The sequence below is a fragment of the Arachis ipaensis genome, chromosome B10 (assembly GCF_000816755.2).
Source record: "Arachis ipaensis cultivar K30076 chromosome B10, Araip1.1, whole genome shotgun sequence".
Taxonomy (NCBI): Eukaryota; Viridiplantae; Streptophyta; class Magnoliopsida; order Fabales; family Fabaceae; genus Arachis; species Arachis ipaensis.
Window position 1 is genome coordinate 117,349,867 of NC_029794.2, and position 13,226 is coordinate 117,363,092.

General features: G+C 34.8%; 2 protein-coding genes across 11 annotated transcripts; one reads left to right on the plus strand and one right to left on the minus strand.

Moving 5' to 3' along the window:
• On the plus strand, positions 2,393-5,550 carry LOC107622720 (DNA repair protein recA homolog 3, mitochondrial; the record flags this gene model as incomplete). 2 transcript variants are annotated; one of them, XR_002356355.1, is given in 6 exon segments in its annotated part: positions 2,393-2,436; positions 2,743-2,830; positions 3,140-3,258; positions 3,581-3,690; positions 3,935-4,305; positions 4,680-4,718. XR_002356355.1 is itself a non-coding variant. In XM_016324719.2 (5 exon segments), coding segments are annotated over 5 exon segments (410 nt in total), but the record flags the coding sequence as incomplete, so codon positions are not given.
• On the minus strand, positions 5,685-10,605 carry LOC107622719. Of its 9 annotated transcripts, none has more exons than XR_001616257.2 (8): positions 10,113-10,605; positions 9,839-9,879; positions 8,913-8,965; positions 8,454-8,499; positions 7,913-8,005; positions 7,190-7,469; positions 6,955-7,062; positions 5,694-6,859 (listed from the first exon to the last, which is right to left on the minus strand). XR_001616257.2 is itself a non-coding variant. In XM_021114136.1 (7 exons), the coding sequence occupies exon 7, from the start codon at positions 6,609-6,611 to the stop codon at positions 5,910-5,912; it is 702 nt and encodes a 233-aa protein (XP_020969795.1). In that variant the 5' UTR covers positions 6,612-6,859; positions 6,955-7,055; positions 7,913-8,005; positions 8,454-8,499; positions 8,913-8,965; positions 9,839-9,879; positions 10,113-10,603; the 3' UTR covers positions 5,685-5,909. The 9 variants fall into 9 exon arrangements, 7 of the variants coding, with proteins under 7 accessions (XP_020969795.1, XP_016180201.1, XP_016180203.1 ...); XR_002356354.1 differs by having other exon boundaries at positions 6,940-7,062; XM_021114136.1 differs by lacking the exon at positions 7,190-7,469 and having other exon boundaries at positions 5,685-6,859; positions 6,955-7,055; positions 10,113-10,603.

Below are 13,226 nucleotides of genomic sequence, written 5' to 3' on the forward strand. Positions count from 1 at the left end.
GATACTGATTTTATATTTTGATAAATAGGATATGAATTGTTGAAAATGCTCGTTTAATATTTTTTTATTGATGCTATGAAATTACAGAGAGTTCTATACATTTTATATTTTACAATTAACATTTTTTTGTAGTAAAGAAACTTTACCTGCCGAAACAAAATTTAGTTGTACTTGTTGGTATATCATCGAATCACATAGGCATCACAATATACAAAAAAAATCGTATAACATAAGATTTTATTGTTTATATTTAATGTAAATTCTATTGGAATTAAATTGTTTGCACCTTTTAAAAAAATGGGAAAAGTGATTTGTAAAAACGAAAAAAAAATTTTTATATCTCTGCCAACAGCATAATTCTAGTAAACAGATTCTTTAATTAGACATGTCCAAACATCAATTAACATATACATAATGGTGAGTGATTTTGGAATGATATATTAATTTTGTGAGAATTCTAATTATATCAGTTCCAAGCAAACATAGTTAATAACAAAATCAACACATTGATCACTCTCAATAACCACCATTCTCTAACATAACCATGGTATTATTTTGCTTTTAAAAATTTATTCTCACAAAAAGGTAGAGCCTTCATCATAACTCTCACCAATCACCACAACCACAAAGATCAATAAATAGGACTGATATAATAATGTAGATTTAACTATATAGATTTATTGATGATATAAGTAATTATTAGTTATATCATGATTCACACAATACAAACATAAATCAATTATTTCTGGATCGGACCAATTTCAATTGCACAAACATTACCATAACGATAGTAATTATTATAAATTTATAATGCCTTTTTTCCTAAGAAATTTTATTATCTAGTTACCTCACTAATAAAGAAGGGTGTTAAGATGTGAAATGGAGGACGAGACTTTGATCCATTGTTTGCTTACTTGCATTTACTCGCGGCAAGTGTGGAATCACATGGGGCTCTTGTTCAACAGTCCAAATAAAGTGGATGCAGAGGATAATTTTGGCAATTGGTGGAGGGAGATGTAGGTAAAGATAAAGTAAGAAAGTTTTAATAAGAAGCAACGAAGTCTTCTTGCAATGGTGTTATAGAGGATTTGGATATCTAGAAAACAAATGGCTTTTTGATGGTAAAAGGAGTGAACCGGCTGCTATTTGAGAAGAGGCACAAAACATGAACGAAGAATTTTACCTTAAGACAAGTTATTGTTAGTTTTTCTTTTTATTTTCTTCTAGGTTATTCTCATGCTTTTTCTTTGGGTTAATGCCCACCTTATTCTTGCTAGAGTTTAGACATAGACTAATATTGCTTTATTGCAATTTATTAATAAAATTTCATATCTTAAAAAAAAAAAGAAGGGTGGTAAGAGTAACATAAGAGATACTATTTCAGTAATTTGTACATTATTAAGCAGAAAAGAAATTTATATTAATCTTTTTGAAGAAAAGTTGAAAAGAAGAATACAATGAGTTTGCAAGGACAAAAAAAAATACTAACTTGTGATTTGAATACATGAACAATTTTGATCTTATAAAGAACAGCTACCCTTTTAATTCTATAATTTATTAAAAATTTAATAACAAAACAAAAATAAAAAACTAACTAAATAAATAAAAAGAATAATGTAAGGATATCAACAGTTAAAGAGTGACACTTGACAGTAGAGTAGAATTGAGTAATTGATCCAGGATATTTGTCATCAATTTATTTTGTTTCAGTTTTGGATTTTTGTTGACAATTTATTTTATTCTTGAATTTTTAACTGTAATAAATTAGACATACTGTTTTTGACTATACATGCATATTTGTGTCATTATAATAAAACAAAAATAATGAACACCAAAAAAGGAAATATATTAATTAGATGGCATTCTAGACAAAATGATCTAACTATAGCACTCTCACACAATTTATATATAAGGTGATTGCTATGGTACAATGATAAATTCATACGTACCGATACATTTAAAATATGGACAAATAACAATAAGACATGTGGAATTTATTTTCCACGTCAGCATTTAATTTTTTCTTTTTTAAATATATAGTATATCATCACTTTTACTAAAACACCCTTTTAATTAAATAAAAATAAAAAATATTTATTTATTTAATTTTAGAAAAAGACTTAAACATCCTTTCTTTATTTAATTAGACAAAAATATCCTTTTAAATTAATCAAATTTTAGAATTCAATTAATCCTAATTTTATAGTTTCAAATAATTGAAACAACAAAACAAAAACATATTAAAAAAACAAAAAATCAAAATTATTCTTCGTCTGAGTTAAACATATTAAAAATACAAAAAACTAAAATTGTTCTTCATCTTGGTTCAAAAACCCTCCCGTTCATGCCTCTAAATGTTTCAGTGTTTTTCATCTTCTTCTCTCCTCTTCCCCTTTTGCTCTTGATATAGCACTGGGAATTGGTAGACTTCCAAAGGTATCTTTAAATCCTTGTATAAAGAAGTTTCTTGCTAATTTATTCTGCTTTTGCAAACATTGAACCCTTTTTATAGATTAATCTAGTTGGTCGTTGGTGAAAAGATTTTCTACTTTGCTCCGACTTCTGATTTTCCTTCCACGTTTAATTTGCTATGTTAATTTGGCAACTGCATGACAATTATGCTTCCACAATTTCATCTGATACGATAAGAGAGAAATAAAGAAGAAATCTGTCTCTTAGTTCATGGTTCATTGTTTCATTGGGTGATAGTTGTAAGCTGATTGTTATATATAACTGTTGTAGGGACGTGTTGTGGAAATATATGGTCCAGAGGCTTCTGGGAAAACAACTCTTGCTTTACATGTGATTTCAGAGGCACAGAAGCAAGGAGGTTATCTATAGATGCTAATTTTTGCCCCTGATGATAATGTCTATATTGTTTTTGGTTGTAATGTGACCATAACCCCTATAGTTGTCAACTTGTCAATATGTTATTGTCAATCACAAGAGGCATTTGCTTTAATCTCCCTCCCTTTGATTTTCTGTATACATTGTGATAATAAAGTGGATGTATTCTTCTCTGTTGTAACACCGAATGAATGCCTATCCCAGTGTCTTGTAACTCGATTATCTTGATTGCTTTTAAATTCTGGTGGTATCCCATGAATTTGATTGGTTTAAAGTTGGTATCTTTGAGCAGTAGGGAAGTTACCAGCATCTCAGGCTAATCCTGAAGTGGTCTCTGCTTTTAGAAGAGAGGAAAAAGAACAGGCCATGAGGCTTTTGGACAATTACTTGAGAATTTGCCGTGCAGCTAAGGTATTTCTTTTGATGCTGATTTCTGCTTGTTCATTTACACTACTATGGTGATTTTTTTTCTTAGTTATATTTCTAAAGGAGAACTATTTTTACCGCCTGGGAAATGTGGCTCAGGAATCAATCATATTGAGCAAGACCTATCAAATCTTATTGGCTGCCATTCTGTTTTATGTATTGTAGCTGCAGAATATGTGAATGATTATAACTGCCTTCTATGTATGTGTTGTTAAAATGTTCGTTTTAGACAAATATGTGATATGCAAGCTGTGGGAAAGAGATCCATTATTGATGGTGACGGTCTTCGTGTAACTTTCTTTCCCAGGTTAAGGCAAGCTTTATGATGACAGAAGCTGATCAAGTCCAGAAAGGGATTGTTGCTTTGGTTGTCGGGCATAATATTAGGAGGCTTGTTATTGGAGCAATACCCGAAGGGTAAGTAATGCTTTGATTGTCAGCTAACTTGCTGTTGAATCTCAATATTCTGTGGAAACTGTCTGAGAATTTTCTTTTCCTTTTTCTTCCTTTCCATCTCTTTATTTGCTCTAGAGACTTACAACTAATAGCTAGAAGCACAGTATCTGCTTGTTTCCGTTTCTTTTTTTGGTTCCCTTTTTCTTTCATTGGAGGGATGAATGAATAACCTTTCCTCTTACAAAACCATAATGGAAAACTGCAGTTGGATGAAAGTCAAAAGGAATTCCAGGAAAGCAAATTATGCTGCCAAAAATGCACCCCCCCTTCTGTAAAATATGGTTTATCTATAGAGGTAAACATATTTGGACAAGAGAAGCTTCTGAAAAACCTTGTTCTTTATCACCGTGTGAAACAATTGAAACAGAAGGCACTTTTGCCGCCGAATCAACTACATCCAGCGGTCCATTGCCCCAAAATTCTGCTGAGAGTTCTTCAGATACTCATTTAGAGGCTGAAGAAGAAAGAGTTAATAGTCAACTTGTTGAAGTCAAACAAGAAGCTGATGAAGCAGCAGATGAGTCTTTTGTTGAGCTATTGAAGTTGGAAGCTGAAGCCACTGAGGCCATAAGGAAGGTAAGGATAACTTAATGATTGATTCAGAGTTGTGTAGCAAAAAGTTTTTTTGTTTTTGTGCTTTTATTTTTTCACTTTGTGTTTGTTGTAACTTGTAAGGAATGTAGCCAAACACAATCTTGCCTGCTGTGAGGGTCAGGGATGAAATATAGTGCTAAATGAAGTTTGACAAATTACTGGGATCCTATGTACATGTTTCCGAAACTTGTCAGAACTGTGAAACTACAAATGTATTGTTCAGAAATTTCTTGACACCATATTATGTGATTTAGCTGCATATCTTCAAATTATTGACAAATGATAATATTAAATAGATAGATTTAGAGTTTCATCATGGTGTTTGTTCCAACTTGGGTTGTATGTTTTTTCTTCAGGTCAATTTGTTTGAATCTGCTCATGCACAGGAAGTAAAGCTCAGACAAGAGGCAGAGGATGAGTTGAGAACCACAGATTGTGGTGAACAAGCACTTAGTCTTGTGGATACCTTAATCCGTAGTAGTTCAGTTGACGTAATTGTTGTTGGCAGTGTAAGTATGCAGCTCCCTTCAGTGTTAGGATCACATTGGTATATGAGTTGATTACCATTAGTAAGAGTTAGCTAGGAGTACTTGGTTACAATGGTTTAGTCATTTGATTAGTATAAATAGAAGTGATAGGATACAGAGAAGGGTTTCAAATTCTGTGAGTAATTGTGATTGTTTTGAGAATTGAGAGGTCTCTTTAATATCCACTCTATCATTTTAATTCATCAACAAATACAATTTTCTGTGTCCATTTCTAATGTTTATTCTGGCTGTTTATTTTTCATGCTGATTACCCCAGGCCTAATGCAAACAAGAACCAGCTCTCAGTTCCCAAACATGCCAAAAGATAGCTTTTGGAGAAAACCTGTGATCTTATCAGGAATTTTCCGGAGTACCTTGATGTTGTTGTAAGTGTTGCAAGAAAAACTGATGGTCGTCATTGGGCAGATTTGCTTCGAGCATTGGGATGGCTGAGAAGCGAAATTTGTGGAGAATAGGGAGAGGAAGTATCTAGGGTTTGAAGACAATCGACTGAAAACTGCATAATGAAATTTCAGAGTTCGCATCTGAAGTTTAGGAAGGAGAATGTTCCAATTTTGCATAATTTTCATTTGACAGTGACACTTTCAAGGATAATGATATACCCAGTCGTACTGCACTTTTAAGGATCATACTCACATGTATTTTTATGGACCAAATAGCGAGCCTATTATCGACAGTATTTATTTATTTATGTACTTCAAATCATCTATCAGTTTTTGGATGGAAGTTCAAAACACAACAATAATAAAAGGATGAGTCCTTACATACTCGACTAAAATCCTCCCTACTTGTAAAGCTCACAAGATCACAACGTTTTCTTAATTTTCAATATATAAAAAGCACCAAAGCCATGATAATGATACATTAAAATAACATAAACAGTAATGGCAACTGAACATGTTTCAAATATACAACCAAACTTCTAGGAGGTTACCCAGTTCAATAGAATGAGACGCATGATCAAAATATGTATCTCAACTCTAGAAGCAGACAAGACCCCAAATAGCATGAAAATAACTATAACTATAACCATAACCATCATATGACAGTTTTTTGCCTTCTCTGAAGATCCACTGATGAGGAACATACTAATTGTATCCAATATGGTCTGCTCTTGGCTTTCCATTTTTCCCTCTTCATTTCCGTAGGATATCTTGCCGGTGAGTTCCATTCTTTTGCAGCGTCGTTTATCAGAGCTTGAGCTGAAGGCGATTCTTCAGTTCTATCAACACTTGTAGGAAGGATATTAGAATTAGTATTTTCTTCTTCCTTTTCAAGTAAAGTCTGAGCATCACTAGAATTAGAAAACTGAACATGAGCAGACTCTAACTGTACATCACGTATTGAAGCATTTGTTATTACAACAGAATTTGAACCAAGTGGGGAATCATCTTGGCCAAGCACAGAAGGGAACTCGGCACTGTCTTTTTCCTTCAGATTAACAACTCCACCAGCCACTTGAGGATCCAAGTTAACTGCATCTCTAACTGATCTTGCAGAGTCATCTTCATTTTCACCAACACCAGTATCCGAAGGGACTATAATTTCAACTTCTTCAACATCTGTTTTGATCTCATCCTTTCCCTTCAAACTAGTCCCCAGTTCAGATGTAAAAACGCAATCTCTCACATTTTCATCAGCATATATCTTAATTTCAGGCAATACATCTGGCATCACTTCAGCTTTGTGGGGATCTGATACAGTTGACGAGCCAACATTCATTGCATCGTTAACTGCCATTTTAGACTCCCCTTCACATGTTTCACCCACAACAGCATCAGAAGGGGTTATAATTTCATCTTCATCCTGATCAGACCTAATCTTGTCCTTCCCTTTCGAATTAGTATCCAATGCAGCAGATGTCAGACTGAAATCTGTTACATTTTCACCAGGAACTAAAGCATATACCTCTTCTCTTTCCTAATATATGCTATTACCTCTTCTCGAAGTAGACTAGGAACTAAAGCATATACCTCAAAGCAATCCTTCTGCACACAAAAGTTTCCATTGCAATGAGGAAATTGCATATAAAATTATATTCTACTTGAACACAAGATAAGCTACTTACAGAATTGTACCAGACCTTAATAATGGGGTCACCAACTTCACCATTGCCTAGAAGACGTTGTGAGTGCCAACCCCGCATAGCGCGTGCTGCAGCATCTCTACGTGCTCTACCTGATGCTGAAGTCTGCATAGAATCATCATTGAAACACAAATAACAACAGGGATAACAGATATAAACAGATAATGATAGAGCGCCAGTTTAATTCCTCCCGCAAAGCAGCTACTACATTACAAGAAGGTAGAAATCAAACCATTTTAAACTATTGTTCAAACTTAATCATCATGACAGGGCACAATGGCGTAGTTTGATCCATGTAGTCGATCCAACCTAGTAGGATAAGGCTTTGTTGTTGTTGTTGTTGTTGTTCAAACTTAATCACGTATTCACATTTAACAATGCTTCATGCCATAAAACCCACGTGTAGGCATTACTTTCCTAGGGATGGGGAAGGGAGGTAAACATGTAGAAAACCATAGAGATGCAAAGTCGCACAGATGAACTATTCTTCTTGCTGGAAACGTAATAGCCTTCTGAAATTGTGAGGAACCAGGGGGAGTTTAAGCTTGAACTGATAATTAGGTCAAACTTTCTCTTAGGAAAAGTAATTTTGAGACAATCTAAATTAGAATTGCACCATGTTAAAGCCCCTAAAATTTCAGCAATATAATTTTCCAATAGTTCCCTCATCTTATGTCAGCAAACTTGATGAAAAAGGTGTCATCAATCATCTATTGAAGTCAACAAAGCAAAAATTTCCATCAATAAATGTTTCTTGTACTAGTGGTGGAGCAGGCACAGAGCTTTAACTTTTTTGGAAGTTACTTTTTGAAAGAAAAACTGCATAATTACTTGGTCTGGGAGTTAAGGGTTAAATTGGGAAAAAAAATTGGACACTAACTTCCCCCAATTCCTTTTATATATAGTAGATATTATTGCATATGCTATCAAATCAAACACAGAAATTACATCTTACCCGATTTTCGATATTCATAGGCTCTGGTTGTGAAGGAATTGGAACACTCAGCTCACCACCTTTTATCTTATGTCTTTCATAATCAAGAAGTGCCTGCAGTAGTTCAGAAATATTAAAAACGAATAACACATTTGAAAAAGAGCATGCCTACATTTATATGCACAATATCTGGTAAATCTTTCAGAAATCTTGAAAATGGAATAGCTAATAACAAAATAAGCATATATGTCTAAGGTATTAAATAGATTATATAGAAATTTAGACAATGCCACTACTTAAGAGCCAAAATTTTCTCTAATAAGGCCATAACTTGAACACTCATCATCTTGACATCTTACAGATCATACGGTATGCTAACATGAAAATTTCCAGGAAAGTGACATTATCTAAAATAAACCAAATGTTAATAATAGTAATGTCCACACAAATAGTCTAAACAGAGGCTTCAAAGAAACACATTTCAACAATTTGAAAACAGAATTTATTTCATAAAAGATTTTTTTTTTCCAAAAGATGAAGTCTAGCATTAATCTAAAACCACCTTCTCATAAAACCCACGGAAAGTCCATGAAACTGTGGTACATGTCCTGCATGTGTTAAAAACAGAACATTATAATCAGTCATAAGCAATCAATTCATCCAAAAAGCTGTCAGAATTTGGCAGCCCTTCTCCCCACACATACCCTCCAACCCCCTAAAACAACCAAAAAAATACCACTTATTATATAATGAAAATAATAGCTTGAAAAGTATACTTTCCCATGCATAAGGAAATCGAGAAACCATTCATAATACATGGAAACAGTTAATTGGTCTCATCATCATAACCAATACACACTACCATTACCATGACATTACTTAGAAAATTAGAAAGAATGCATATCACAGATTTGAAATCAAATAACAGAGAGATACAAAGTACTATAACTTGTCCATTTGAGGAGACTCTTCAATGAGCCATGAACACAATCAAGACAAGATAGGGGACGTTGGTTCTTACTTAGGAGGTTTGAAAGATTCTCCCACTTGCCGCCATAGCTTACACGAGGTTACCTATTCATAAATATAAGCCAGTTAGGGGTATGTCCTGGCAGCAATGAAAAAAGAGATAATAAACTAGTTTCTAGTACAAAATACTTTCACCATTTAAATAAACAAGAACAAGCAAAAAATAACACAATCGATAAATCAAGTCCAAGTTATCTTAAAATCGACATCTATATGTTCATAGGACAAATTTGGAGCTTGATCAACATTTTCCTCATTTTGATTTGCATCTATATCTTCCATAAGAAACACTGCATTATGCAAAACATTAGAAACAAAGAAAGAAGAGTTTGAAGAGGGAGCTACAAGAAACTAACAAACTAAATTAACTTCATCTTAGAGGGATGCAAGAGCTTCATTTATAACAGAGTTGGAAAAGAGAGAAAGATTAGAGATCAGAATAACAAACCCTACCTAACTGTACCAAACTAATTTTGTTATTGACCAACTCTCTTATCTCTTATCTCTTATCCCTTAACATACAGCAACAAAAGATTTAGTATTTTTTAAGCAACACAACAACAAGGTTCAGTAACAAATTCAACTCAACTCAGTTATCCAGCAACAACCACATTTATGATATGTTCAGCATCAAATTCAACTTACAGCTGACAACAAATTCTACTTCTAGAGTTCTAGCAACAAATTCAACTATGATAACTATGAAAACTTTCAGGCAGCAACAAAAACATAAACTATGATAACTTTCAGGGAGCAACAAAAAAACTCCAATTCTCCAAATATGATTTACAGCAAATTAACATTAGCTAATCATAATTTCAGCAACAAACTCAACTTTCAACAATAAATTCAAGATGTACTAATAATTTACAGAATTGAAATTGAAAGAGGAATAACAAGGCCAAAGCTGAAACTCACCTGGGCAGAGAGATGAAGCAAAACTTAACAAAGTGATTATTCTGCAAAACAGCACCAAATTTAAGGTTCAATAAACTCAGTAATGATTTTCGGCAACGAACAAACTTAAGCTAAGTGATTATTTTGGCAGGTCAACAACAAATTCAACGTTCATGATAATGAGTAACAAATTTCAGCAACACATTCAACTTTCAGTAACAAATTACTCCCAGCAACAAAATCAAACTGCAGTGATGCAGCACCAAAATTGAAACAGAGACCATGGGAAACTCACCAAATCGGGTTGCAAGAAGGAAGTTGACGGCGAAGGAGAAGCTGATGGCGAGGGAGAAGCTGACGGCAAGGTTCGAAGCAAGAAGACGACAACGAAGATAAGCCCACCGGAATATGTTGCCTCTGCTACCGGCGACGAAGAGCGCAGGGAAGGGAGAGATCGAGGCCAGGTGCGAGACAGAGACCTTGAGAAGCAAGAAGACGACGACCAGGTGAGGGGACGAGGTGAGAGACCGAGAGCGCGACGAGGTAAGGCCGTGAGAGATTAAGAGTGACGACCGACGAGGTGAGGGGAGCGACGAGTGAGTGACGAAGTGAAGGTGACGCCGTGAGCCGTCGTGAGCCGCCGTGAGTGATGGACTGTCGAGCTCGAGAGAGAAGAGACACAAGGCTGGCTGGGGGTTAGGTGGGTTCCAATTCCATTCTGATTAGGGACATTAGCCATTAGGGTTCATGCAAATCAACAGGGGTGGAGGACATGAGGAGCGAAACGACGCCCCATTTCAGGAATTAAAAAAAAAAATGACCCGGACCGGGTTAAATTAACCGGCCGGATCACCGGTTTTAATAAAAACCGGTCGGGTCAAACCGGTTTTTACCAGGTCCATTGCTTGTCCGGTTCAACGAGTGGCTCGACTCGATCAGGTTACCGGGTGACTGGATTTCCGGTCGAACCGGTCGGGTCGAGTCGGTTTGATAACTATGGATCCAGCTTCGAGGGTGGAAAGGCCTTCTGACTCTTCAAATTCAAACTGTGAAGAAATTATATTTGGAGTGGTCTCAAAGTCATAGAATGAACGATCTTCCAATACCTCGTTCAAATAAATGGCCTATTTATGTCTAGTTAGAGTTTGCTTTTTTAGACATATATGTAGATAATTAACAAAAAAAAAAGGAAAATATAGTTACTAATTTCAAGGCTGTCCTCTTTGGCTTGAACTGTTTCTCAATGGAAAATGGGTCTAGCAAAATGATTTGTCTTTTAACACGATCAATCACTACGAGGTACCAGTGTTCATGACCTTCGTCAGTAGTTTCAAATACAGGGATAAACACCTAATCAAGAGAAAGTCATTTTAGTTATTAAAATTATTTTATGCCAATATTTGCTAATATAAATTTAAAATTATATAAACTTACTCTTTTTAAGCAGTCAACTTTGTCCAAATAAACATATGTGATACAAGACGGCAGACGGTCGGGATCCAATTTTGTCTTCTTTGACAGCTACATTATTTCAGCCACTAGTTTATATGTGCAATACAAATAACAACTACCAATATTATTTTAGTATACACTCCTATATACTTACCGCAAAAGTTGTGGGTAAAAACCAATAACCACTTTCTCTGGTCAACTCTATCCTCATCATATCTGCTACTAAGTCTAGCACAAGATAAACGATTGAGTTTACTTACTTATCCATCAAATGATTACCATACAAATATGCTGCAATTGCAAGTTCAGTTTCGTCTAAACCTATTGAAGCTGTTGGTCTAAAACAGACTTGCACCCACTAAATATATATAAAAAAAACTGTTATTAGTGAAATAATAATAATAATAATAATAATAATAATAATAATAATAATAATAATAAACTACTTATTACTTAGTACTCACACTAGGTAGCTCTAATCCAGGAATATTGATTGGAGCAAGTGAATCTGTTCTCCTTTTTTAAGCAATGGAGAGATTTGTCTTGGCCTTCTCAATATAACATAGCAACAATGGATTATTCGATGCACTACTTTGTTGGTTAAGAGTCTTAGAATTGGAACCAAAGACCAACACCTTAGAGGGAGAGCTGACATTATTTTCCAATCGTTGAACAAGAGATTGGACTATTTGGGTCAATTGCTCAACAGAATCAGCTAATGAGTCTAAAGTCACTTTGTCCTTCAATGATGGATTGAGTTCACTGTAACATTAGAACATTGCATGCAGGGTCAAAATCTCATTTTATTCACTATGTGTATGGTTTTGTTGGTAACCTAAAATATTTATATTTTTCAGGTTAATGATGGTATAAGGATGCGACTTGCGTTGGATTTGATTCTAAGGCCCCACAACCTGATGCTGCGTAATGGCATTGAATCTGCTACCAGGAATTACAATAAGTATAAACAAAAGGAGTGAAACAAAAATTAAATAATCGTAATTGTCATGTAGTCATGTTTAGATTATATTAACTACTAAGACTTGTTAGTTTCATCTCTTTTACTTAAAAAAATTATTATGCACTATATTTTTTATGGACTCTTATTGAAAATTAATGTTTCTGTCTTTCGTTTGATTTTAGTTGAATTTAGGTGAAGTTTAATTTTCACTCTAGTATTTTGATTCCTTGAACTATTTCTGTCTTGTAAGCTTAATTGAAAATTTGATATTAAAATATATTAAGCATTTTAAAATAAAAACAACATGAGAAGATGGTTATAATCTATCTTCTGAAAATAGGTTCGGACTGGCCGGTTGAACCGATTGAACCATGAACCGTTACAAAAAACAATGTTAAAACCCCAATTTCAAAAACCGCAATTGAACCGTTGAACCGGTCAAGAACTGGTCAGTTGAACCGAACCGTCACCTAGCCAGATTTTTGGAATAAGGGAAAAACGCAAAATTCTGAAAACGATTCGAACTGACTGGTCGAACCGGTCAAATCGTGAACCGAGAGAAAAAGCGGTTTGGACCAAGATTCTAAAAACCCGTTTGAACCGATCGGTCAAACCGTGAACTGATATAAAAAATGAATCGATCATATATCAAAACCGAAAAATTCAGAAACCGTCAAACCCGTCAATTCGTGAATCGAGGGGAAAAGCGATTCGGACCAAGATTCTGAAAACCCGTTTGAACCGGTTGGTCGAACCGTGAACCGATACAAAATCGAATCGGTCATATATCAAAACCGAAAGATTCAGAAACCGTTGTTGGATCGTCGAACCGGTCGCGAACCGGTCAGTCGAACCGAACCGAGACCTGACCGATTTTCTAAAATTTGCTCAAAACGATGCCGTTGGTTAGAGGAACCCTAACCAGTAGGGGTGTTCAAAACCGACTCGGACCGAACTAAATCGATCAACTGAACCGAAAAAACCGAAAATAAAAAA